The sequence below is a fragment of the Eptesicus fuscus genome, chromosome 6 (genome assembly GCF_027574615.1).
Source record: "Eptesicus fuscus isolate TK198812 chromosome 6, DD_ASM_mEF_20220401, whole genome shotgun sequence".
In the NCBI taxonomy this organism is placed as follows: domain Eukaryota; kingdom Metazoa; phylum Chordata; class Mammalia; order Chiroptera; family Vespertilionidae; genus Eptesicus; species Eptesicus fuscus.
This window is the reverse complement of record NC_072478.1, coordinates 23,898,128-23,925,556: the sequence shown is the minus strand read 5'-3', so window position 1 is coordinate 23,925,556 and position 27,429 is coordinate 23,898,128. Positions and strand designations below refer to the sequence as shown.

Sequence of the window (27,429 nt, the reverse complement as noted above, 5' to 3'; positions counted from 1 at the left end):
CTTTCTACAGCATCTGTTCACCCGGCTTGATGTTACCAAACTCAAATTCTTGCCAATCTGAATAATGAAAAATGGCATCATTTTGTCTGAACACTGGCACACAGTCAGCAAGCGCTCAATATCTATTTGACGAATGAATGGGTGGGTGGGTGGATGGATGGATGGATGGATGGATGGATGGATGAATGACTGCTCCTTTTGCAGGAAACACACCAAGAAGGTCTCACGGGAGTCCAGAAAAGAAACAAAGGTTGAGGTACGACCCCTTCCCGAGCCGGCCCCGCCCCTGGCCCTGCCCCTGCCTCCGCCCGCGCCGGGCTCCCATTGGAGAAGGCTCGCGGAGCGGCCAGGCGGGCTGGGCGGAGCCCGAGCCGGGGCGGGGCGCTGCAGCCCGCAGAGCCTCCCGCCCGCTCGGGCTGGGGTCGCGCTGGCTCGGACTCCCCTCCCTGCCCGCCGTGGCCATGGAGGACGAGAGGAAGGACGGAGCCTACGGTAGGAGCCGCCTCTGACCCGTGGCCGCCTTTGCCGAGTTGGGAGGCCCTTGGAGGAGGGGGACGTCTGAGACCTTAAACACCCGCGCTGCAGCGGCGGCCTCATCCTGCCCGCAGGGCCTGCATCCCTCTCCGCGCCGTGCCCACTCCCCCTCTTCCCGCCCCGTCGCCCTGCGTACCCTCCGGGGAACCCTTGCTCTCCCTCCGGCCGATGGGCCGGGACGCACGCGCATGCTCCGCCCGGGGAGGTCCCGTTATCTGGGTGGCTCAGATGCCTGGCGGGGGAGGGGAGGCGCGGCGACCCGGGCTTCGAAAAGGCACAGGGCCCCAACCTCCCCAAACCCCCCTCCTCTTCCAGTCCCCTTTGTCCACTTCTTACTCCTGCCCACATCTCTCTGGAAGTCGCCGGCACGGGCTTTTGGCTCGATGGGGAAACTGAGGCAAGGCTCGGCAGACCGAATGCAAGGGTGGGAGCCCGTCGTGTCTCGCCCGCCGCCTGGGAAGGGCGGAAACCAGGGCGCCTCCGGTGAGGGGGCAGGTAGGAAGCCGGAAACAATTGGCTAACTTTCTCTACCCTGTGCAAAGGGCTGGGGGTGCCCCCTCCCCGGAACCTCAGAAGGCGGCCTGCACCTCAGGGCCCAGGGAATGGAGCCAAGATGAGGCCCCTCCCCATCCACGCCCTACTGTGCTTCTCTTCCTCTGGTTCCCACGACGGGGACTGGGGGCAATGCTCCTCAGTTTCTCCTTTCTCTTCTCCATTTTGGGTCCCTAGGGCCGATCTGGTCACACGCCCCACAAGGCACTGCCTTGGGGCAGAGAGGCCCTGCCACCCCTCCTAGTGTGACAGGAACTTCCTGGAAACTGTCAGGCTGAATGGGCTTGGGGAAGGGGCCGGAAACCACACAAAAATGAAAAACAAATCTACTGAGCTGTGCCTTCCCCCCCCCCCCAAGTCTCACTCCCACCCCTTAGGGACTATGGCCTCAGGAGGCTGCAGAGACACATTTGGGGGAGGCTGGGACCCTCCCTGCCCAGCCCACTCAAGAGGGAGACAGCGGGGTCTGGCTACCACCCAGCCCCTCCCCTCCTTGCTTGAACTTGTCAGTCTCTTAAGGGTCTCCCTTGTTCTTGGTTTTGGCTCAAGCCCCAGATCCTGCAGCTGCCCGTGCTGTGCATCCCTGGGGTGTGGCCAGCTATCTCTGATCTTCAAATTTTAGTCTGGGCTCCAGGCCTGGCCCTGCCTGCCTGTGGGCAGCACTTGAGAACTCTTTGGGCTCCATGAGGCCAGACTGGAGTAGGGATGGGGGACAGAGTGGACAGTGATGTTATTCACCGAGCCTTGAATCTGCCCAAAGGGAGCTAGCCCTGGACGGGCCTGAGCAAACCCTCCCAGCCCTGCCAGGCTCACAACCGAGACAAGAGACCTCTGTGCCCAGCAGACCTTATGCTGGGCACTGGGAGCCCATTCTATCTACAAATATTTATTGAGCATCTTATAAGGTGGGGTCTGGACACTGAGTACATAACAACAGTGAACAAAGCAGAATCCTTCACCGCAGGGAGTGGACAAGGGAATGGAGATGTAATTCTAGGTTGTTGTAAGTGCTGTGAAGCGAAGAACAGGATCCAGTGTATGTAGGGGACATCATCTGGGTTTATTTTCGGTGACCAAGGGCTGGAGCCTGAGCCAGTGGCTGTGGGAAAAATGGGAAGAAGTGTGTTTCGGGCAGAGTGAACAGTAAACAAGCCGCACAGTTGCTTCATTATTTCTCTCTGTGAGGCTCAGCGGTGGAGGCGTCAGCTGGATCTTGCATGTCTCACCTCCTCCAGGGGGGGCCACTTGGCTTGAGTCCTCCAAGTGGGGAAGGGTCTCACTTAGCTTGTGAAAAGTCTTTTCCCATCAGAACCAAAAACGTGGGGCCCTCCGGCTGCCCTGTGAAGACCCTGCCAGACAATGGGGACCTCTCCTTTGGGAACAGTGTACAAGAGTGGCTCACACACTAGTATCCTGCCCTTGTGCCCCAGTGCTTTCTGTGAATTTAGAGGGTGACATCAGACAGACAAAGGCTCAAATCCGGACTCTAACACAAGCTGTGTGGCCCTGAGCAAGTTGGTGACCTCTCTGAAACTGTCCTCCTCTGTAGGGCTGGGCGTGGTGGAAACCATTTTGCCCAGTTCCCAGCAAGCTCCATGCCCTCAGGATACCTCTGGGGCTGGTGATACTGGGGACATGGATTTCCCGTGAGCTGAGAGAGAAGCAGCCCACTCTGTCAGGACATGAACTTGGGCTGCCCTGACAGGGCAGGTAGTTCCCTCCTCAGCAGACAGATGTCTAGAGGAAGGCAGTGGCTCCAAGAAGGAAATGACTCCCGGGCCTCCACGGATGTTGGCAATGGGCACAGCCATCCTTACCGGCCCACCCTTGGCATGAGCAGCATGGAATAAGATTCTAGAACCTGATGGGGTGGGGGTGGAAAAAAGGAATGGTGCTTGTTAAAAAAAGAACAAGAACAAACAGATTCCATGGCCCAATTTCCTCCAGTCCAACGCAACCAGCAGTGGGGTCCTAGCACCCGATCTGGAAACAAAACGAAACACTGTTGGGAGAGGGTCTTTACTTAATGGCAACTTTTTACAAAAGAGAACAAAAAGAGTCACGTGCTTCAAAATACAAATGATACTAAAGACTTTATAGCTTTATTATGAGAAGTCTCCTCGTTTCCTCTCCCATCCCCATACCACCGGCTGAGAGTGCATTAGTGTCACAGCAGCTTATGTTGTCTTCCAAATGGAGTCTAGACCTTAGAACATGTAAAAATATGCATATTCTTTATTTCATGGTCTGAGTTCCAGCTGTATGAGGCAGGAATGCATGTCTGTTTGGTTTGAAGGGGTATGGACAGTGCCTGGCACTTAGTAGATGCTGAACAAATATTGGTTGAATGAAAGTTGTTTGTTTTACATGTTGCTTTTTGTTCTTTCCTTTTTGTTGTTGTTTTTTTCTTAATATATGTTGGAGATGATCTCTCACGTCAGTGCCTGGAAAGCTTCCTCAATCATTTTTTTAAAAATATGTTTTTATTGATTTCAGAGAGAGGGAGAGAGAGAGAGAGAAATATCAATGGGAGAGAATCGTTGATTGGCTGCCTCCTGCACACCCCTTACTGGGGATCGAGCCTGCAACTTGGGCATGTGCCCTGACCCGAAATCGAACCAGCAACCTTTCAGGACACGGGAAGACACCCAGCTAACTGAGCCACACCAGACAGGGCTGAACTTTTTATTGAAACAGAAAATTCATACATAAAAGGGTTCAGATCCTATATTGATGAGGCTCCTGGAGTTTTCACACCCAAGTAACCAGCACCCAGTTCGGGGAAAATATTACCAGAACCCCAGAAGCCTCTCATGCCCAAGGAGGGCTTATCATTATTATTATATGTTATTTTTTTGTGGTTAAATAAAACAACCCATAACACAAAATTTACTATCTTAACTGTTTTAAGTGTATGAAAAATAAAAAGACTGTACAACAGAAGTGATATGTGAACTACAAAAGTTAAAATCTTGAATATCTGGCCCTCCACAGAAAAAATTTGCAGCCCTCTGGTAAAGCCTTTCCCATCACCCCAGAAAGTGCTCTTATGTCCTTGCCTCATCAACCCTCAAAGGGAGGGTTATTTTTAAACAGATGTAAAAACTCTTAAATAAACAAAATTAACATATTCTCTGTGGGGGCTGGAAATTAAAATTTAGCCCTCAACCGCACAGCAGATTTTAGCCTTCCGCCTGAAAGAGCCCTTCAGAAACGCTCAGCCAGCCGTCCTCATCCAGAGGTAACTTAGCCTAGAAGTCTCCAGAGTTTAGTCTACTAATCCCCCCTCTCTGTGGCATTTGTATCTTTTTATAGTTCCTCAGGCTGGTTTAATGAAAAATTGTACTGTTCCCAGAGTAGGATACTATGTTGCCTTGTAAAAAGATGAAGTAGGTTTAACTTCTCTGATGGGGAACATTGTCTGATTATGTTAGTACTAGAGGCTCGATGCACGAGATTCGTGCAAGAGTAGGCCTTCCTTCCCCCGGCTGCTGGCACTGGCTTCCCTCTGGCACCCGGACCCGGGCTTCCCTCACAGCCCCAGAAGGTTGTCTGGAAGGACGTCCGGTCTAATTAGCATATTATGCTTTTATTATTGACTAGAGGCCTGGTGCATGAATTCGTGCACCAGTGAGGTCCCTCGGCCTGGCCTGCGGGATCGGCCAAAAGCGGCTCTCCGATATCCCCCGAGGGGTCCCGGATTGCGAGAGGGTGCAGGCCAGGTCGAGGGACCCCACCGGTGCATGATTGGGGCTGGGGAGGGATACAGGAGGTTGGCCAGCCAGGGAGGGACCTCGGGAGGCTCCAGGGTGTGTCCGGCCCATCTTGCTCAGTCCCGGATCGGCTGGACCCCAGCAGCAAGCTAACCTACCAGTCAGAGTGTCTGCCCCCTGGTGGTTAGTGCACGTCATAGCGAGTGGTTGAGTGGCTTTAGCATATCATTAGCATATTATGCTTTGATTGGTTGAATGGACGACTGGACACTTAGCATATTAGGCTTTTATTATATAGGATGGGTGACAAAACAGGGCTAAATAACTAGAAATCTGCTTGTGTATGTGAACTGTAATCAGTGTCTGGAAGGAAGAAAGGGAAATCAGTGAGAAGAACTGCTCCCAGGGAGAGGAAGTGAGGGGTCATGGCCTGGGGTGACAGGGAGAGTGATTTCTCTTGGTCTGAAGTCTTGTTCTGGTATAAGTTTTTATCTTGATTAGCATACAGGTTGCATAATCTAAAGTTCATTCATAACTTCCCTCAGCAAACATTTATCGTGCAGGTACCGTGTGCCAGGTTCTGTTCTAGATGCTTGAGGCGCAGCAAGTGCTGCACTTCTGGAGCTGACATTCTAGAAAGGAAACCAGACAAGAAATTAGATGAATGAGGAAAATTCTTAGAATGCCAGAGAAGGGCCCTGGAGAAAAATTAAGCAGGAAAGAGGGAGTGGGAGTGATATATAGGGCCTCGAGGCAAAGTTTAAAATTTTAAATGGAAGGATCAGAGAAAGCCAGCCTGAGGTGACCAGAGGAATGTGGGAGGGAGCAGTGTAGTATGTTTCAGGCAGAGGGCACTCACTGCCTGTGCAAAGGCCCTGGGGTGGGATTGTCTGCTGTGTCTGAGGATCAGTGAGGAGGCCTGTGTGGCTGGAGTGCAGGGATCAAGGGGTAGAATGGGAGGAGGTGAGGGCAGGAAGGGGATGGACGCAGCAGGGTTTGGAATTTTGTTCTGGGAGATGGGAGCCATTGAGAGTTCTAAGCCAAGGAGGAGCCTGGTCTGACTCAGGTGTTCACAGACATGCCATGGCCCCTAGAGACTGCAATGGCAGAAACCAGGAGACTGGAACAGAGGCAATAAGACTAGTTGAATACTTAAATCACCTAGTACCAAGGTGCTAAATAAACACATCTACAGAAAAAGCTAACCACAGAGTTCTGACTCTCAGCCAGGTCCCGGAGCCAAGCCTTGGCTCTGTTCCAGTCCCAGTTCCATTCTTCCTAGTTCTGTACCATCTTTACCTTTCGTATCCATGGACCTTTTGTATCTATACCTTTCATATACCTGAGCCTCAGTTTCTCTATTCATGAAATGGGGTTAACAGCATTATCAGCTCCCTCTGTCTCCAGGGTTCCGTGAACTGATGGGAGTATAGCATTTAGCCCAGAGGTTGCTCCATGGCAAATGCTCAGTTAGAGTTATTCATTTATCATAGAGTTTAAGAATATGGTGTCAGGAGCTGAGTGCAAGTCCCAGCTACTGCCGGCTGTGTAATTCCGGGCAAGGAATTGAACATTTCTGTGACTCAGTTTCTATATCGTACCATCTGCCCTCAGAGTCTTGTGAGGCTGACCTGCGTTTCTAGAAGTAAACGCCTGGCACACCGTAGGCACTCTGTATTTGTTCTTAGCTTTATGACGAATAGAACCGCTTCCAGCTTTCCCTCCCACATGCTGTCCCCAAACCTTTTGTCAAAGGCTCTCATCAGGCACAGACTCCCGGGAAGGTGGGGTGAGCCAGACTGGCTGCATGGGTGCGGCTTTGGGCCTCTGCGGGCTTGGGGACTTGGCCAGTATACGGCAGCCGAGGCGGCTGGGTGGCACTTGATGTCCTGGCACCAGCATCGTAACCAGGCAGCCTGTGTTGGTTCTCTTATCTCCCACGCCCACTGCTCGGGGTGGGCTGACCATGGTGCCCAGCAAAGCCAGGACTCCAGGGCTGTCCCCACACCCCACTCCCTCCCCTAGCCTGGCCTAATGGCTCAGCTTTCCCACGCCTTCCCCCCTGCCATTGTCACATATTTAGCTCCTGTCTCTCCCAGTATCTGCCAAAGAGCAGGCCTGGGTTGGAGCCAGAGGGGCCTGGGTTTGTTGACAGCTCCATCACTCGCCAGCTGTGCGGGCTAAGCCAGGGGCCCCAGTTGGCCCCCTCTGTCAAATGGGAGCACGTCCCTGGGTAGTGTCTGCTGCAGCTTTGTACCCAGACCTGGACTGAGTGCTTGTTGAGTATCAAGTCCTGTGAAGCCAATGCGGGTGTTAGTCTCACTCTCCAGACAGGAAAACGGCAGCCGGGAGAGGAAAAGAACGTGTCGGTTTCCTGGCCTGTGTCGCTGGGGAGTACTTGGCATGCCTCACCGCTCCCAGTTGTTACAAGGAGAGCCCGTGAAACACGCTGGCACAGACCCGGGCTCAGCATGTTGCTTCATGGCCTGGAGACCAGGCAGTGGCACATTCTGTAAAAGCTGAGAGAAGAAAAGTTTCCAGCTTCCCGGGCCACGCACACAGCCTGCCGCGGCCGCTCCGGTCGGCCGGTGCAGCGTGAAAGCGGCCAGACGAAGGAAATGAGCGTGGCTGTGTGCCCTGGAAACTTGATTGATGGCCACTGACATTTGAATTTCACATAATTGTCACATGACAGAATAGTCCTCCTCTCTTGATGTTTTTCAGCCATTTAAAAATGTGAAGACCCTCTGCGGCTCTGGTTTATATGAAAACAAGCAGTGGGTGGGTCTGTCCCACTGGTGACATTTTATCAAAGACCCTGTGACAGGCAGAATAATGGTCCCCCCCAAAGACGTCCACATCCTAATTCCTGGAACCTGTGTCTACATTACTGTCAGTGGCAAAAGGGAACTTGCAGAGGGATTAAATTAAGGATTTTGAGCCCTGGCCGGCGTGGCTCAGTGGATAGAGTGCCGGCCTGCGGACTGAAGGGTCCCCGGTTCCATTCTGGTCAAGGGCACATACCTCGTTGCAGGCTTCTCCAGGGCCCGGGCCCTGGTTGGACTCATGTAGGAGGCAACCAATCGATGGGTCTTTCTCATATCGATGGTTCTCTCTCTCTCCTCTGTCCTTCCTTTTTTCTCTCTCTAAAAAGCAATGGGAAACATATCCTCAGGTGAGGATTAATGGAAATAACTAAATAAAATAAATTAAGGATTTTGAGATAGGACATGTATCCTGAATTATCCAGGTAGGCCAGGGACAATGGTTCTTATAAAGAGGTTGGGAGGAGTCAGAGGAGACAGTGACAATAGAAACAGGTATGTCCTTGATGGGAGGGAGTGCTGGCTTTGAAGATGGGAACTTGCTGAATCTTTGCAACAATGTTGCAAGGTAATGATAAGAGGAAGAGGCCACAAGCCAAGGAAAGGGGGTGGCTTCTAGACGCTGGAACAGGCAGAGAAAGAGAGTCTACAGAAGGAATGCAGTCCTGCCAACATCCTGATTGTAGCCCAGTGAGATGCACTTTGGACATCTGACCTCTAGGATTAGAATAAATTTGTGTTGTTTTAAGCCACAGAGTTGGTGGTGATTTGTTACAGGAGCCAAAGGAAACTCATACAGACACTAACTTAGGAGCTTGGCCTGGCTCTGTTGCTCACCATCTTTGTGGCCACCTGAACAATATTTCTCTCTGGGCCTCAGTTTTGCATCTGTCAAATGGGGGTTATAATGATAGAATCAACCTCACAAAGTTGCTATCAGGATGAACTGAGGTCAACTGTGTAATGTTTTAGAAGAGTACCTGGCACATGGCAAATAGGTCAGTAAATGGAGGCACTGGGACATTCGTACTTTTCTTATTATGTCCTTACAACATTGTTGCAAAGATTCAGCAAGTTCCCATCCTGTAGGGTTTGGATCAGGTTCATTATCGGAAGCCATCAGTATTTGCCTCGCCTTTCCTTCCTTCCTTCCCCAGCCACTAATATTAGTAAGCGCTAGTGGAATCCATGAGGTGACAGTACCCATGTTCCCTTTTGTATTTCCTGAGTGGCCACCAGGCCAGGCCCTGAGCCAGGCCTCGGCCAGGTGCCCCGCTCTGCATCTTCAGTTCCATCTTACAGAGGGATAACTCAAGTTTACACAGCAAGGTCACTGGCAGCCCTGAGAGCTGTCTGAGTCTTCCCTGAGTGTCTTCCCCGGCCTGGCCTGGTTATGCTTCTGCCCAGACACCCTCAGTGGCTCCCACTCGCCCATCACACCTGGTGTAGGGGCGCACCACTCGCTGCTTCCCCTCCCTGAGCCTTGGTTTCCTCTGCTGTCACACGGGTGGGCGATAGGACCTCCAGTACGGTGAAGGGCAGAGCCAGTGTCTGAAAGGCCCTCCGTTGTTAGCTCCAGCTGTTGAGTGGCTGCTCCCACTCTGCCAGCCCGGCTGCCATTTAACGGACACAAGGAACTTGTGGTGCTTCTTTCTCTCTCCTCCACCGTGCTTACCAGTCTCACCTCCTCTCAGATGGTAGAAATATGCTCCGGTGTTTTCCCTTCATACTTGTAATCATTTTGAGTTTTTATGTATTTGCATGACTAATCCATGTGGAATTGTTTTGCTATGTATAGCAGTGGAGTTAACTTTATTTTCTTCCAAAGGCAGTCAAGCCAGTCACTGATTTATCCCTTCTCTGCCAACTGGATATTCCACATTCGTCATGTATTAAATTCTTTTATGTATAAAATTCACAAATTAATTTTTAAAACATTTTAAATTGATTCCAGAGAGGAAGGAAGAGGGGAAGAGAGAGAGGGAGAGAGAGCTGAGAAACATCGGATCAGTTGTCTCCCACACTCACCCCGACCAGGGATCAACTAGGAATCAAACCCACCGCCCTTTGGTGTAGAGATGATGCTCCAACCAACTGAGCCACACTGGCCAGTGCTCAAATTAAATTATTTTTTTATTATTTTTTTTAATATATTTTATTGATTTTTTTATACAGAGGAAGGGAGAGGGATAGAGAGTTAGAAACATTGATGAAAGGAAACATCCATCAGCTGCCTCCTGCACACACCCCATTGGGGATGTGCTCGCAACCAAGGTACATGCCCTTCACCGGAATCAAACCTGGGACCCTTGAGTCCGAAGGCCGATGCTCTATCCACTGAGTCAAACCAGTTAGGGCTCAAATTAATTTTTTAAATATGTACACCTGGAAAACTCTAAGCTACATTTTCAGTCTTTTTTTTTTAAAAATATTTTATTGATTTTATTACAGAGAGGAAGAGAGAGGGATAGAGAGTTAGAAACATTGATGAGAGAGAAACATCGATCAGCTGCCTCCTGCACACCCCCTACTGGGGATGTGCCCGCAACCAAGGTACATGCCCTTGATCGGAATCGAACCTGGGACCTTTCAGTCCGCAGGCTGACGCTCTATCCACTGAGACAAACCGGTTTCGGCTCATTTTCAGTCTTAAGTATACATTTGACCCTTGAACAACATGGGTGTTAGGGGTACTGACACCCCACACAGTGGAAAATCTATAACTTCTGACTCCCCCAAAACTTAACTACTAATAGCCTGCTATTGATCCAGAAGCTTTACCGGTAACAAGCAGTTGATTAACACATATTTTGTATATGTATTATATAGTGTATTCTTACAATAAAGTAAGGTAGAGAAAAGAAACGTTTTTAGGAAAAAAGAGCCTGGGCCTGTGTGGCTCAGTGGGTTGGGCATCATCCCATGCACTAAAAGGTTGCAGGCTCGATCCCCGGTATGGGGTGTGCAGGAGGCAGCAGATTGATGTTTCTCACATTGATGTTTCTCTCTCTCCCCCTTTCTCTCTAAAAATCAATTTAAAAATCTTTTTTAAAAAAAAGAAAATCATAAGAAGAGAAAATACATTTACAGTACTGTACATATTTACTTTAAAATATCCACATGTAAGTGGATCTGCACGGTTCAAACCCAATGTTCAGGGGTCAACTGTATATACACGGATTACAGATTGCGGTTATTCACTCAGCAAACACTTCTTCAGTGTCTGTTCTATGCCAGGCACTATGCTGGGCACCGGGGACACCACCACAGACAAACAAATACAAACCCTTGGGGCATGGGGGCAGACAACAAACAACCAATGCATAAATGTGTGACCTGTCAGGTGGTGGTAAGAAACAAAACAAAATAAGGTGATTTTAATGGAGGGGAAAGGGTGCTGTTTTAGAGAGGATGGTCAGAGAAAGCTCAGAGGAGGTGCTGTTTGAGCAGAGGCTGAAGGAGGTGGAGCCACATGGACTCAGGGAAGAGCTTGCTAGGTGGAGGGAACAAGTGCAAAGGTCCTGAGTTGAGACCAGGCCTGGCGAGTTTTCGGTGTAACCAGAAGGCCAATGAGGCGAGAATGGAATGAGCAAAAGGGAGAGAGGGAGGAGGTGAGGGCAATGCGGGGGGACAGGGCCTTGTGGGCTATAGTTGGGCTTCTCTTCTGAATGAGGTGGGAGCCATGGAGGGTTCTGGGCAGAGAAAGGATGTGCCCTGACTCAGGTGTTTACAGACTCCGCTGGCTGCGTTGGGAGGAACACAGTGGGGGGTAAGTGTGGGAGCTGGGAGACCCGGGTGGAGACACCTACCCTGGTCCAGGCAAAAGATGACCCCCATGTGACAAGGGTTCGGGCCAAGGAGTGGGTGAGACATGTTTGGATACTGGGTAGATTCTGAAGGTCGAGCTGATGTTAAGCAGAGAGACATCCCAGGTTTCTGGACTGGGTGCTCTGGAAGAGAGCTGCCATTTCTGAGTCCAGGTGGGCTGGGGGCCGATCGGGAGGGGATCGGATGTGGCGGTGCTGAGTGTGCGGTGCCCATGAGAACCCCATGTGGGGCACTGGGAGATAGGTGTCTCAGGGGAGTGCGGCTTGGGGGCCAGGCCTTCCCAGGGATGGACATTTGGGAATCATCAGGATGGAGTTGGTTCAAGTCCTGCATTTACAGGAGTGACCCCAAGAGACCTGGTGTATCTGGGAAGAGAAGACGCTGCGGCCTGGGCACCACTCAGACTGCGTGGGGGTGGGACTAGCTGGCAGGGACGTCAGGAACCACAGGATTTCTTTAGGAGACCTGGTCATCCAAGGGCACGGCTTGTAGCCGTGAGCCTCGCCTGTTTGCTGAAGCCTGTGGGCCAGGGGTCAGGTAGGGCCTCCGCAGCTGTGGGCCACTCGGAGGAGGCGGCCTTTCTCTAGGAAGGCTGAGTTAGTGATCAGAGTGGGGCAGGCGGGGGTGGGGCTCTGAAGCAGCAGCTGTAATTAATGAGCACCAACTGTATGTGACCACACTGTATAACCCCATGTTAACTGTATGCCCCACACTGAATATGTATTCCTGCCGACTGTACCCCCATGCCAGCTGTATATAGTTAACGATGCTGTAACGTATGCAACTGGCCCCAATGACGGTTGGGAGATGCAGTGGCATTGAGGGAGTATACGGTTTACATGGGGGTGGGTGGTTGGTGTGGGGAGGACAGCCAGCTGACTTTGCACCCTCTGCCGATTGTATACCTCCCACTAGCTGTATCCCTCCACCCTTACTGTATACCCCACACTGATTAAACACCCCTGTAGCAACAGTCTCCCTCCATGTCAGCTGTATGATTCCACACTGACGGTAAATGCCACCCTGACTGTGCCCCTTGCAGTATCCCCGTCCCCACATTGGTCGTACACCCCTCCCCTGACAGTACAGTACATCCATTCCAACTGTAAACCCCAGGCCAACTGTATACCTCCTGGCATCCCATGCCTGGTCTTTGACTAGTTTTGGTTTTTTGCTTTAGTCCCATTTCACAGTTGAGGAAACCGAGGCTCAGGGAAGGCAAGGCGCTGGCCTAAGTGTTCTCTGGCTCTGTGTGTGTGTGTGGGTGGGGGGGGGGGGGGGCGGGATATTTTAATCCAGGGCCACCCAGTAGGATGTTGGCTCCACAAGACACACCGAAACTGGTGTCCAGCCCAGAGCCTGCTCCCGTGGGGGCTCAATAAATCCCTGTTCCACAAAACAGTGGCTCCTGGATTCACAGTTGTGAGAGTGTGCAGGGATGATGGCTCAAGTGTGTAGCTTTGGGAGCCATACAGGGACCATCTGGGGGCGGTGCCAGGCAGGAATGTGGCATGGGGGCTGCGGGCCCCAATTCGCCAGTTTTCAAGAAATTGGCCATGTGGATTTTTATATGGACTCTCCCAACGTTTTAACTGTTGCCATTTAATTTTTTTTAAATGCAGCTCAAAATAAAATACGCCCCCTTGGTTTGAGAATTTTCAGCTCAAATACTTAACAATTGGGTGTTTGGGGCCAGCCATCGGCCGGTTTTGTGGCGGGTCGCCCTCCTTGTGCCTCAGTTTCCATACCTAGAGAATGGGGGCATATTGGGTGCCCTTTTGGGGTTGAGAGGTGTGTTAGGCGGTGTGGCCTGGGGAAGGGGTGGGGTGGGGGTGGGGGTGGGGGTGGGCCCAGGGGTTCTCCGGATGGGGGCGGGGCCGGGGCGGGGAGGGCTAAATCCGGCGGCTGGTGAGTGGCGGGAGCAGCTGCCGCCCCGCCCCGCCTCCCCCGCCCTCCCCGGGTCAGTCCCCTGGCAGCCGCTCCGCTGGGGCCGGTCAGACTGGTTTGGGCCGCCCCGCCCGGCTCCTTGCTGGGAGGAGCCGCCGCCAGTCTGTCCGACCGTCCCTCCCTCGGGACACCCAACGGGCCAGACCCCAGGGCCGAGGGGGCGCGGGGACGGGCGGGCGCCGCAGGGATGGGGGGCGACCGGCAGCATTACTACGGGAAGCACGGTAGGCAGCCCCCGTCCTGCACCCGGGCTGGCCACTGGGAGGGGGCGAGGGAATGCCGATCTCTGCCGGGAGCGCCCCCCGCTCCCCCGCAGTCACCTGCCAGCACCCCTCACCCCCGTCTTCCCCGGAGAGCCTCTCAGAGTTCCCTCCAAATCCCCTCACCCGAAGGGCCCGTCCTTGAAGCCCTCTCCCCAGTACTCCTGTGGGGTTCCCCCGGGGACCCTCCCCTCTCCACCTAGCGCCCTGGTGGCCCCCATTCCAGCCCCCTCCCCAGGGGGTGGCCTCCGGCTGGTAAATCCAATAACCAGTCCTCCCCCCGCGCTGGCTGCTCTGCGGGGGCTTGGGTATGTCCTCCCCGGAGGCGGGGCGAGGCGGGAGATCCGCAGGGTCTCTGAGATGTATTCCTGGGACCCAAGATGCCCTGGGAGCGTCGGAGGGAGGGTGGTCTCCCAGCGCCTTCTCGGCCCACCCAGCTCTACCTTGCTGATTTTCAGGAACTCCACAGAAGTATGACCCCAGCTTCAAAGGACCCATTTACAATCGGTAAGGGCTCTGGGTTCCGGGGGTGGGGGGTGGAGGGGAAGGGGGCGTCTGCTAATACTGTCCCACCCCTGTTTCTTCACACTCCCCGATCTGTTCTCCAACAAACTGGTGATAAATGTTTTCCAACTTGACGATGAAAGGATTAATTTCCTGAATATAAAGAGTCCTTACAAATGAATTTTTTAAAAAAAGAAACTCAGGCAAAAGAGTGGAACAAGAAATACTGTAGACGATGAAGTTATGGAAAAATGTTTCAAACTCAATGGAAAGTAAAGGAATCTAAAACAATAACCAAATAGAATTTCCTATCACAGATTTGCAAAGATTAAGTAGATTAACACACATGTTCCGCATTGAAAGTAATTGTTGCAGTTTTTTCAAGGGAATAAGGAAACGGGAACATTTTAAGTGTGCATGTTTTTGTTCCAAAGATTAAAATTCTAGGGAAAAAAAGTTTTAATAAACCTTGCACACATGGACCAACATGTATGAAATAGCTGTCTTTTAAAAAATGGCAAACTCTAACCATCTGAATGTCCATCCTTTGCAACTAGTTAGCTAAGTTACAGTGGGTCCTTAGGTTAATATTACACAGCTGTTAGAATGAAGGAGTCCCGCCTTGTTTAGTGTGCTCCGTGGTTAGAGCATCGGCCCTTGCAACACAGGTTTGATTTCACATCAACATTTCTCTCTCTCTCTCTCTCTCTCTCTCTCTCTCTCTCTCTCTCTCTCTCTCTCTCTCTCTCTTTCCCTCTGACTCTATCTTCCCCCTCTCTCCCTTCCACTCTCTATGAAAGATCAGTGGACACCCACATTCACCCTCCTATGCAGGGACCCACACCGTCTCTACCACTTCTCATCTGGTAATTCCTTTAGGTTTCCATCTGAAAATCACTTTTTCTGAGGTCTTCGGAACTATCTTGGAAAATCTGAGCATAACAATCACCAAGAACATTTTTTTCCCTTCATTGATCTGATCTCATGATCTAAACAGCTGGGATTTTTAGTATTTGTCTGACGGTGTTTTAGACACCAAAGTGCCTTCTACTAATTATGACATCGTCGCTGTTTTTCCATGTCTCCACTTAGGTTTTTATATTCCAGCAACCGCCCTGTGATCCCCAAGCAAACAGGAATCTATTCAAAAGAGTAGATACAAGAAGACTCTGTTCACTGTCTTGTTAATAGAGGAGCTGAGGCATATTAAACATTTTAAGAGTTTATTTTAGCAAAAACAAATTCAAATCAGGCTGCACCAAATCGGAGGTGGTTAGGCATGTTCCACTGAGGGAGCTCAGGAAGATAGGTTTATAGAGAAGGTGGAAACCAACTAAGAAAATTATGGATGGGCTATGGCTTACAACCTTTGCGTTTTGATTTTGTAAACGTGAGGCACTCATAGGCTTTGATTTTTGGATTGCTGCCTAAATCGTTAAGGTATTCCAGCCACCTCAGTCTCCTGGTCTCCTGGTTTAAATAATGTAATGGTCTTCATAATGCTTTATTTATTTGTTAATTCATAAATTCAATTTGAATTCATATTGATTCTGCCAGGCAAGGTACTAACCGCAATAATTGACGTTGTGGAGTATGCAATAATAAAGGTATGAATAAGGTGTGTATGCAGGAAGGATGGGGGGTGATGGACATCCATGCCTGAGGTGGTAAAGCTAACTGGCCTTGGTTTTGAAGATATAGTGGGCATTTCCCAGTGAGTCAAAGTGAGGAATAGTAAAAAAAAAAAAAAAAAAGATCAATGGAAAAAATATCCTTGGTGAGGATTAACATAACAACAACAACAAAATGTACAAGAGTCCTAAGTGAGGATATGGATCCCTCAATATATTAAGCAAAAATAGCAAGACACAGAACAGGAGGTGTATCATCACACTTAAGGAAAAAAATTTTTTAACATTAATACTTAATAAATAATCCAAAGGACTAACAGGTTACTTATGGGCAGGGAGGGGTATGTGTGTTTGTCGGGGGGAGACTTATTTCTTTATTGTATACATCCCTATTTTGTGGTTTTAATTTTTACCATGTTCATATATTTTTTTAATTTTTATTTATTGATTTTGGAGAGAGAGAGAGAGAAAAACATCAATTTATTGTTCCACTTATTTATGTATTCATTGGTTGATTCCGTATGTGCCCTGACCAGGGGTCGAACCCACACCCTTGGCATATAGGGACGACATTCTAACCAACTGAACTACCTGGCCAGGGCTCATCTATTTTTTTACTATAATATTTAACCTTATAAAAATAATTTAAATTAGAAAAAACCATTAACATGTAATGCTGGTAACGATGTGAGAAAATGGACACTCTCAATCGAAGGAGAGCTGCACATTGCTGCAACCTGCTTTGCGGACAGTGTACCATTACGTATTAAAATTTGAAGTGTACGTGCCCTTTGGTATAGCATCTGCATAGGTCAGGAACATGTGTCCGAATCACACATGGGTGTGAGTGTGTGTACCGGGTACCGTGGGTCTATGATCCTCAGGGCACCGAGGCTCCCACCCTGACACTGCCTCTTGCTCCCAGGGGCTGCACAGACATCATTTGCTGTGTGTTCCTCCTCCTGGCCATCGTGGGCTACGTGGCTGTAGGGATCATAGGTGAGTGGAGGAGGGAACGGGACTCAGGGTTCCGGGGTGAGAGGGAAGCCACCGCCTCTGGGTCAGGAGTGGGACTGATGCTGAGGAGGGGCAGGCAGTTCCTCAGTGTCTCTGGATTCCTCCGCAGCTTGGACCCATGGAGACCCTCGAAAGGTGATCTACCCCACTGATAGCCGCGGCGAGTTCTGCGGGCAAAAGGGCACAAAAAATGCGTAAGTCTAGCTCCTTATTGCCTGGTGGGTCTGGGGAGGAGTGGGCAGGAGGGCTTCATGAGCTCTGGGGAGAAGGTTCTAGGCTTCTCCTACTTGCAGCCATCCATTAGTCCAGTCAACAAACATTTATAAAACTCCCACCGTCCCCAGCCACTGTACTAGGCCTTGAGGACACAGCATTAAATGAGACATTAAGAGTCTTGTCCTCTGGAGGCCCACGTTTTAGGGGAGAGACAGAGAGGAGACGTTATGGGATCTGAGGTCGGTCATGACAGCTGAGGTAAAAGAGCTTCACCTGTAAAAGTGAGCGTTCTGTCACTCCCTGGCTGTGTGACCTAGGGCACGTGTCTCAACCTCTCTGAACCTTATTTTCCTCATCTCCAAACTGGGGATTCTAACAGTCCCACTCTAATAAGGCCGTTGTGATGGTTAGATGAGCCTATATGTGTTCAGGGCTTAGAAAGTACTTGACATGAAGTTGCTGCTGCTGCAGTTATTGTTGTTGTTGTTGCTTTCATTAAGACATTTTACCAGTATATAGGGTGGTTGAGAAGTCTTGACAGTTTCCATCTCCCTTTCCCAACCCCAGGAACAAACCCTACCTGTTTTATTTCAACATTGTGAAGTGTGCCAGCCCCCTCGTCCTGCTGGAATTCCAGTGTCCCACCCCCCAGGTAACTTGTCCCCTCCCCATCCCCTTCTCTGTCCCCCATTTCCAACACCAGGTCCTTTTTCTCCTGTAGTGGTGACTTCTCTCCCAGCTTTTTCTGTTTCCCTGGTGAATGGGAGGTGGAACTTCTATTCTGAGTGGGGATCAGGTGTCTGACCCCACCCAACCCTGCCTCCTGCTCCCCCAAGATCTGCGTGGAGAAGTGCCCCAACCGATACCTCACCTATCTGAATGCTCGCAGTTCCCCGGACTTCGAGTACTACAAGCAGTTCTGCGTGCCTGGCTTCCAGAACAACAAGGTAAGGGGACCCCGGGCAGGGCCAGGTGGAGGGTGCTGGTCTGGGGGATTAACTGTCCCCTCTCTCCACAGGGTGTGGCTGAGGTGCTTCGGGATGGTGACTGCCCCCCTGTCCTCACTCCTAGCACACCGTGTGAGTCCGGGGTCCTGTGAGCTCTGGTGGGGTGTGGGGAGGTGTCAGGGGCTCAGCTTGACTGCTGTCCCATCCCCTGCTCCATGTAGTGGCCCAACGATGCTTCCCAGCCATCCACGCCCATAAGGGGGTCCTCATGGTGGGCAACGCGACGACCTATGAGGATGGGGACGGCCTTCGGAAAAACATCACTGAGCTGATTGAGGGCGCCAAGTGAGGACTGCAGCCCACCACACTGGCGTTGCGCTTTCCTGGGTGGGACAGAGCATCCCATGGGGCTGGGCCAATCAGGGAGGGGTCTGACACCACCCTCGTATGCCTTACCCCAGGAAGGCCAATGGGGTCCTGGAGGCTCGGCAGCTGGCCATGCGGATATTTGAAGATTACACTGTCTCCTGGTACTGGATTGTCATGTAAGATGGGAGGAACGGTGGCCTTTCCTGGGCTGGGCAGCCTGAAGCTGATGAGAGGGTGGGGACCACTCATGCCCCCATTTCATCCCTCAGAGGCCTGGTCATCGCCATGGTGATGAGCCTCCTGTTCATCGTGCTGCTCCGCTTCCTGGCTGGCATTATGGTCTGGGTGATGATCGTCATGGTGATTCTCGTACTGGGCTACGGTGCGTCTCCCCCTCATAGTCCGCAAAATGCTCATGCCCTTTGACCTGGCACTGGCCCATTAAGCATCTTCTAAGCCATCAGATGTCCTCTACCTTGTCCTGCACCCATGGGCTAAATCATAGTCTTCCAAACTGGGGCCGGGATCTGTATCTTATGACACCATAAGGCTACAAGTAGACTACTTAGGACAGTGGCTAATGATACATGCTCTGGCACCAGAAAGTTGGGGGTTCAAATGCCGGTTTTGCCAACTCCTCACTCTGTGACCTCGGGCAAGTGACTCAACCTCCCTGTGCCTCAATTTCTTCTTCTATAAAATGGGGATAATTAATATTTACTACTTAGGAGGCTTAATGAGAAGAAGGTAGTATGTGGAGGAGATGGAAGGAGCTGAGACCTAAGGAACCAGCAGGCCAAGCTCAAAACACAGTGCTTTATATTCTGATTATTCTTTTTTTATAGAGGCTTTAAAAAAAAAAGTTTTTATTGACTTTAGAGAGAGAGAGAGAAACATGGATTGGTTGCCTCCCTTACGTTCTGGGACTGAACCCACAAACGATATGTGCCCTGACCAGGAATCAACTGGTAACTCTTTGGCGTATGGGACGACAAACTTGCCGGGAAGTGACCTGCAGCTTGGGGGCAGGCCCAAAGCTTGGTGGGGGAAGGGAGCCTTTCTCACAAGCCCCTGGGGTTCCTAATCTCAGACCTTAGGTTCCTTAATGAGCTCCCAGCTTCCTGTCCACTTCCAACGAAGCTATTTATAAAATAGCCACACTGGGCAGGGCCTGATTATTCATTTAAACTTTCCATTTGGAAAGATGGCCTTGTATGCAACCCAATCTGAGGACACAGATATTAAAATATTCATGTTAATAGTAGTTTCTATCTGGATGCTGGAATTTTAGGCAACTAGACATATATATATTTTTTTTACTTTATCTGTATTTTACAATTTTCTTCTACAAAGAGCTAAGAGGAATGCTGAAAATTCCTAATGCTACCCCATTGGACGTTAACACCCATGTCCTCCCTTACTACCCATGAATCATTGTTACAGAGTTGCAAGGGAATCAGGAAAGCCTCAGGCATACAGCATCCTGACACCTATTCACTCACTCATTCATTCATTCATTCATTCATTAAACATGTCCTGAGTGTCTATCGTAGCCTAGGCAGTTTTCTAGGTGCTGGGATTATAGCATTGAATAAAACAGGACAAATCTTTGCTCCTGGGGAGCTTATATTCCCGGAGGTATGGAGCAGGTGGACAAGAAGAAAAACACACAGAAAACCCTCTAGACGAGTCTAGGATATCAAAGCAGAGAAGGGGGATACGAAGTTGGAGTGTGAGAGGGTAAGATTCTAAAAAGGGGAAAGGTTTCTGGAAGGTCTCATGAGAAGGTGACATTCCAGCACAGGCGGATATGAAGGACCTGTTGGGAGAGAAGCTATCAGAAGCGGGAAGAGCTAGTGCAAGAGCTCAGACAGGAGCAAGCACTGGCAGCCCCTCTCCGCCTCCATGGTTGCTTCTGTCAAACTGGGGTGGTGGTACCTGCTTTGCTCCGTTGGTGGAGCAGTCGGTGTGCTGCAGCATGGCGATTCCTCTGCGCAGGTATATTTCACTGCTACATGGAGTACGCCCGACTGCGTGGTGAAGCCGGCTCCGACATCTCCCTGGTGGATCTCGGCTTTCAGACAGATCTCCGCGTGTACCTGCACTTGAGGCAGACCTGGATGGCTTTCAGTGAGTCCCAACCCCCCACTCCAGCCCCCAGTTAGGCACGGGAGGGAGTGGGAGCCTAGGCAGCTGGCAGACTTGGCCGCCCTCTGCCCCCTACAGTGATCATTCTGAGCATACTTGAGGTTATCATCATCTTGCTGCTCATCTTTCTGCGGAAGAGAATTCTCATCGCCATTGCGCTCATCAAGGAAGCCAGCAGGTGCGTGTGAGGGTGTCAGGCTTGGGTGGTCCCGGGGCTGCTCGGTCCCTCATGCCCATGTCTCTGCTCCCCTCCAGGGCTGTGGGATATGTGATGTGCTCCCTGCTGTACCCACTGGTCACCTTCTTCCTGCTGTGCCTTTGCATCGCCTACTGGGCCAGCACTGCCGTGTATCCGCTGTCAGACCCCGATTCCTGATCCCGGGGATGGCTAGAGACCAAACCTGCCGGGAAGTGACCTGCAGCTTGGGGGCAGGCCCAAAGCTTGGTGGGGGAAGGGAGCCTTTCTCACAAGCCCCTGGGGTTCCTAATCTCAGACCTTAGGTTCCTTAATGAGCTCCCAGCTTCCTGTCCACTTCCAACGAAGCTATTTATAAAATCTTCAGCGATATCGACACCTGCCCAGTTAATAGGAAAACCTGCAACCCTGAGGTGGGTATCCAGAGGTGGGGGGCGGCTATTTCCCCAGCAGCCCATGGAGGATCTGAAACCTCTCATCCCAACTTTGGGACCATTCAACAAACAATTGGTGCCTGCCGTCTGCCCTGTGCTGGATATGGGGGTATGGAGGGGAAGAGATCCAACTTGGCGGCTCCCGTACCCCTCTCTTAACCCAGGGATGGCCAGTTCTTGCTTCTAGAGCTCCTTCCTTGCCTTCCACAAGCCCCTATCCTGACCCCAGCGATCCTTATGCTGACCTCTGCCACTCCTGTCCTGTCCATGTGGCCACTCCACTGACACATGACCCCACCCTGAGCCCCCAAATAGCCTCTGCTACCTCACTGACACCCATTGAGTTTGTTACATGATCCCTAGTCTTGCTTCTAGAACCCCTTTTACAAGTCCCAGGCCTGAACCCCCAACCCCTTAACTCTGATCCCCATGACTCCTGTCCCCACCCTATGGTATAGCTGACCCAGACCTGATGCCCAGAGCCCACTCTGAACCCTGGGTCCCTATGTTGTGACTGGGCTCTGTGTCTCTCCCACAGACCTTCCCCTCCTCCAACGAGTCCCGCCTATGCCCTGGAGCCCACTGCCAGTTCGCCTTCTATGGTGGTGAGTCAGCTTACCACCAGGCCCTGCTGGGCCTACAGATCTTTAATGCCTTCATGTTCTTCTGGCTGGCCAACTTCGTGCTGGCTCTGGGCCAGGTCACGCTAGCTGGGGCCTTTGCCTCCTACTACTGGGCCCTGCACAAGCCAGATGACCTGCCTGCCTTCCCGCTCTTCTCCTCCTTCAGCCGGGCACTCAGGTGGGACCCCCGATGGGCTGGGGGTGGGGGTGCGATGGGGCGGAGGAGGCCTGGCCCAGCCGCTGACCATGCCCTTGGCCTGCAGGTACCACACGGGCTCCCTGGCCTTTGGTGCCCTCATTCTGGCCATCGTGCAGATCATCCGAGTGATGCTGGAGTACTTGGATCAGCGCCTGAAAGGTGAGGCCCAAATGCTGTGGGCTCTGGCCTTAGACTGAGGAGGCAGAACTGAGGGAGATCGAATTGGTTCTTGCTTGAGGGCAAGGCTTGTTGGGATAGTGATTGGTTTCTGACTATGGGCAGGTAGCGCTGAAAGACTTGGGTGATTGGTTCCTGCCATGGAGGGGATGGGTGGTACCATGGAAGCCTACAAGGATTGGTGTCTGTGGGAGGCGGGGCCAGAGCAGTGGTATGGGTTGTGATTGGCTCCTGTCTTGGAGGCTGGGCTGAAAAGCTTCAAGATTGGGTCCCTCATTGGGGGCATGCCCTCCAAGGGTCCTGGATGGGGACTCCTTGTCTCTTTGAGAAGGTGGGCTCGGGGAGTCCTGCACTGTGCAGGGGTGTGTGATGAGGAGGTGTGTGTCGGGGGCGGGGGGATGCAGGGGGGTGATGGTGGTGGTGTTTCCTCACCTTCACATCCCTCCATTTTCTCCCAGCTGCCGACAACAAGTTTGCCAAGTTCCTCATGACCTGTCTCAAATGCTGCTTCTGGTGCCTGGAGAAGTTCATCAGATTCCTCAATAGGAATGCCTACATCATGGTCAGTGGCCTGGGACCCATAACCAACCCACCAGCTTCTCCTGGAAGGGAGGGGCCCTCATTCCCACCAGGGGCCCTGATCCTTCCCTTCTTCCTCCCTCCAGATCGCCATCTATGGTACCAACTTCTGCACCTCAGCCAAGAACGCCTTCTTCCTGCTGATGAGAAACATCATCAGGTCAGAGAAAACACCATCTTCTCACCACCTCCCTCCACCCCAGGTCCCTGAGCCCACATTCACGCCTGCTCCTCACTCTCCCTTGCAGAGTGGCTGTCCTGGACAAAGTTACTGACTTCCTCTTCCTGTTGGGCAAACTTCTGATTGTGGGTAGTGTGGGTGAGTGCTGCTCACCCAGCCTGTCTGGCTGTGGGAGCCTCTTGAGCTGTGGGGTCCCCATGTCTTCTTCTGTGGTGGGTTGGGTCTTCTCTGGGCAGGAGGCTACTTCCCTTAGCCAAAACCCTCAACTATCTTGGTTTTCTCCCTCTGTCCAGGGATCCTGGCTTTCTTCTTCTTCACCCACCGTATTAGGATCATACAAGACACAGCACCGCCCCTCAATTATTACTGGGTCCCCATACTGGTATGGAACTTTGGGGATGGGTGGGTGTCGGGGGAGAAGGAGGAGTTGGGGCTCACCTGGCCGCCTTTGACTGGACAGATAGGGTGGGGGTCAGACGTAGGGGATTGGTTATTCCTACAAACTTTAAGCACCTGCCTTGGACCAGCCACAGAGGGAGGAAGGGCGTCTCTCTAGAGAACTGCAGATTAGAGGCAAATAGACATTAATCAGTAAATCAATCATGATATGGGTGGATATGAGATTGCAGACTGGTACATGCCCCAGGGCAGAATTCTAGGGAACTTTTGGAGCCTGTGGTGGAAGCTTTTTTCAGGTCTGGGAGTCCAGGCAGTTTCACTGTGGAAGTGATGTCAGATCTAAAATCTGAAGGACAGGCCTAGCTGGTTTGGCTCAGTGGATAGAGCATTGGCTTGCGGACTGAAGGGTCCCAGGTTCGATTGTCTTCAAGGGCACATGCCTGGGTTGCAAGCTCAGTCCCCAGTAGGGGGCGTGCAGGAGTTGGCCAATCAATGATTCTCATCATTGATGTTTCTATCTCTCCCTTCCTCTCAGAAGTCAATAAAAATATATTTAAAATAATAAATAAGTAAATAAAATCTGAAGGACACGCAGGTAACAACCAGGCATAGGGAACAAGGACAGAGCCTCTAAGGTGGGACCATACCAGAGCAGTGAGGAAACCAGTGTAACTGGTGTGGAGGAAGTGAAGAGGGGAGGAGGTGGAAGGAGATAAGGGCAGGGAGGTAACAGGTGCTGGAGGGGTTAGGTCATCAGAAAATCTAAGTGCAGGCCTTGGAGCCCGATGACCTAGGTTTTTATTTTAGTCCTCTTTGCTAGTTCTAAGATGTGTAACTTTGGGCAAGTTATTTAATCTCTCTATGGTCCACTCATGTCAGTCAATAAATGTTTATCAGGTACCTACCAAGGCCTTGTGAGTCACCAAATTGCTGGGGATGTGGCAGTAATCAGGTCAGGCACAGTCTAGTGGAGATGTGGGCATTAAACCTGTACTGCCCTAAACATGCATAAAATTGCAGCTAGATGAAGATCTCAGAGGAGGGGTACTCAGTACTAGGAGAGCATAAAACAAGGTCTAGATGTCAGAGGCAACTCCTTGGAGGAGGTGTTACCTGAGGACTTGATGTTTGAGCTTAAAGCAGAATAATGCGGAAGCATAATAAACTAGACTAAGTCAGGGCAATAGCATGTGCAAAGGCCCTGGGGTCAGAGAGAGCAAATAATGTCCTGTGGATGACAGGGCTCTGCCCACAGGGTTGTGGGGTTAGGTTATTTTTATTCTAAGGCGGGCTTACAGCATAGGAATGACGTGATCCCTGCCTGGAAGGGACAGGGTGGGTGGGAGTTGCCCTGGGCAGGAGTTGGGATGGAAACAGCTCCTGTCCCCTCACCCAGACTGTGATCATTGGCTCCTACCTGATCGCCCACGGCTTCTTCAGCGTCTACGGCATGTGTGTGGACACATTGTTCCTCTGCTTCTGTGAGTGACCCCTCAGCCCGACTCCTGCTGGGCCCTGACTCCCTTCTCCCTCTGGGCAGAACCTCTTCCCGTGGGGCTACACATTCACCTGCCACATGCCCCCAGCTTCCCAGGGACTGGCTGTCCCTCACTGGGGCCCTGGCATGCCCTCTCAGCTTCCTCCCTGCGCACAGAGCTGCTGCAGCTGGAACGCCCTGCCCTGGGCCCTTGGCTTCCGAGTTTTCAGCTTTGTTTGGGGGGAATCTGTGGCTGCCACTAACTCTGGTCTCTCAATCTGTCTGTTTTTGTTTTCTCTTTTCTCTTCCTCTCTTCCATGCCTGCTGGCTTCCCTGTTCTTCCCTGCCTCCCTTTTCCCCTCCCCTTCCTGACCACCCCATTTTCCCCTGCCGGTTCCTGGGGGGAGCCCAGGTGAGGACCTGGAAAGGAATGACGGCTCTCAGGAGCGACCCTACTTCATGTCGCCTGAGCTGAGAGACATCCTGTTGAAGGGGAGTGCGGAGGAGGGGAAGCAGGCAGAAGTCGAGGAGTAGGAGGAGTAGAGAAGGAGGGAGGCCAGCCTCCTTGCTTCCGCCCTGTAGACCGGGGGTGCATGCGGGGCTTCCTTGCCTGGGCGTGGGGAACGTGTGTGTCCCATTCCTGAGCCCACCGTAGCTGCCCCTCTCCGGTCCCCGTGTGTCTTGCTTCCTAACCCTCTGAGGCATCTGTGGCCCCTGCCCGCCGCCCTGTCCCCAGAGGCCCCTGCCTGTGAGCTCCCCTCATGCCACCTGCTCTGGGGTCTCTCTCTGCAGTGGAGGACCTCGAGAGGAATGATGGCTCGGCCGAGAGGCCTTACTTCATGTCTTCCAATCTCAAGAAGCTTTTGAACAAGACCAACAAGAAGCTGGCAGAATCTTAAAGGCCCCACCTTCCCCCCACCTCCCTGCAAGGTCTCACGCTGGGTGCTAGGCAGCTGGGTCAGAACCCCCAGCCCCTTGGGCTGACCGGAAGTCCTGTCACTGCCACCCCGCCATCATCCAGTTACCACCAGTTTCCGGGGACCCGGAAGATTTGTGGCATCTCCTCCCTATGCCAAGGGGCAGTCGGGCTTTTCATGACGGCCCCCCCCCCAAGACTGTGCAACGAGTCACTCCAGCCCTCACTGGCCGGGATGGGAAGGAGTCCCGTGAGGGCTCTTGATGCGTCTGGCCTGCGATGGGGCCCAACCTCTGTGGGCTGCGTCCAGCTTCCTGTTCCCTCTTACGGTGGGATGGTGTGTGTGTCCGCGGGAGCCACGGCCACAGTTAGCTCCAGCTCCTGAAGGCCCTCGTTCACACGGATCTGCTGAAGCCAGGACTGAGCCCCTTCTCCAGAGCTGAACAATCGGCACGCAGGCTGCCTCATGTGTTTCTTTACTATTTTTTTTTAACCTGGCTATGCATTAAAGGGTCTATTAGTTTTTTTCTGTCTCAACAGCTGAAATGGGGCCACTGAGGAGTGCCTTCTGTTATCTGATATGGCTGCAGTGGGGTGTGGTACTCGTGCCCAGGGGGGTGTCTCCTGGCATGGGGGCAGCAGGGCACCCTGGTTGTTGATGGGAGATGAGGGAGTGAGACTATTCTGGGAGGCTGCTTTGAGCAGGAGGGAGGAGACCCCTAATAGCTGCCTGATGGAAACCGGCTGGCTGGCTGGCGAAGCTGGGCTGAGTTTCTTCCCTCCCTCTGCCAGTGATTGACACAGCTCTCTTTGTAAGAGAGAAAAGAAACGGAATCCACCCGAGGGACAATTTCAGGGGAAGGGGTGCAGGGCAAATGCTGCGTGCACACCCGACCTCCCTGCCCAGTCACCTCATCTTGAGGATCCTTTTGCCAAATTGGTTGAACTCAGGACCTGGTCTCCTGGTTTTCTCTCCGCCATATCCTAAGGCCCCCGACTTCATGTCTTTGTTCATCAGCACAGTCCCAGGGTCCCCGAGAGGGAGAGATTCCCGCCTGGGGTCTCCAGGTCCTGCGCCTGTTGCCAGTCCTCCCTCCCTGTTCTGTCCACACACCCCTGCGTGTAACTGCATTCCAACCACTAATAAAGTGCCTATTGTAACAGACCCAAGCCTGGCGTGTTTGTGGGGGCAGCGGGAGGCTGGTAAGAAGAACCCCAGCTTTTATAGCCCTGGAATTCTCTGAGCTGGGGTGACTCTATCCAGGGAAAGGGAGCCAGGAAGCCCTGGCTGCTGGCCCCCGGCTCCGCCTGAATTCCACCGAGGAGGCAGCTCAGGTTTCTCCTGAACAAATGTCCCTTATTAGGTTCGGGTGCCTAGACTCCACAAGGCGGCCACCGGCTATTCACCTCCCGCCCCCGCCCTGCTATCCACTTCCCGCCTCCCCCGCTTCGGTCACATGGCCTGGACGTGTCCTGAGGCCTGCTTTGTCCCCTGGCCCAGGCACCTCAGGTGCCACAGATTAGCTCATTTGGCTCTGGAAAGCTGCACCCTGCAAGGCTGCCTGGAAGCTCGCTGCTGCCCCCTGCTGCCAGCTGTCACAACCACCTCTAAGCCAAGTGCCCCACCATGTTAACTGCCTTTCTTACTCCCATATGCCCTTGCCTGAAATTTTTTCTTAAATAGCCACCTATTTTTTTTTTTTTTAGTACTTCCTATCCGCATACCACACCTTGCTTCTATTGCTCTCCCATTAATA

General features: G+C 52.0%; 1 protein-coding gene across 4 annotated transcripts; it reads left to right on the top strand.

The window, feature by feature from the left end:
- Nucleotides 1-383: 383 nt before the first annotated feature.
- On the top strand, nucleotides 384-26,837 carry SLC44A2 (solute carrier family 44 member 2). Of its 4 annotated transcripts, none has more exons than XM_028134751.2 (23): nucleotides 384-492; nucleotides 14,118-14,166; nucleotides 16,720-16,793; nucleotides 16,921-17,005; nucleotides 17,595-17,679; nucleotides 17,864-17,974; nucleotides 18,046-18,106; nucleotides 18,196-18,319; nucleotides 18,436-18,519; nucleotides 18,613-18,725; nucleotides 20,342-20,473; nucleotides 20,570-20,669; nucleotides 20,747-20,839; nucleotides 21,013-21,100; nucleotides 21,660-21,922; nucleotides 22,008-22,102; nucleotides 22,579-22,682; nucleotides 22,786-22,859; nucleotides 22,948-23,018; nucleotides 23,174-23,262; nucleotides 24,676-24,760; nucleotides 25,169-25,286; nucleotides 25,549-25,657. In XM_028134751.2, exons 1-23 carry the CDS (start codon nucleotides 462-464, stop codon nucleotides 25,568-25,570), a joined length of 2,151 nt encoding a protein of 716 aa, XP_027990552.2. In that variant the 5' UTR covers nucleotides 384-461; the 3' UTR covers nucleotides 25,571-25,657. The 4 variants fall into 4 exon arrangements, with proteins under 4 accessions (XP_027990552.2, XP_027990551.2, XP_027990553.2 ...); XM_028134750.2 differs by lacking the exon at nucleotides 384-492 and adding an exon at nucleotides 13,475-13,623; XM_028134752.2 differs by lacking the exons at nucleotides 384-492; nucleotides 25,549-25,657 and adding an exon at nucleotides 13,475-13,623 and having other exon boundaries at nucleotides 25,169-25,290.
- The last annotated feature ends 592 nt before the right edge of the window (nucleotides 26,838-27,429 follow it).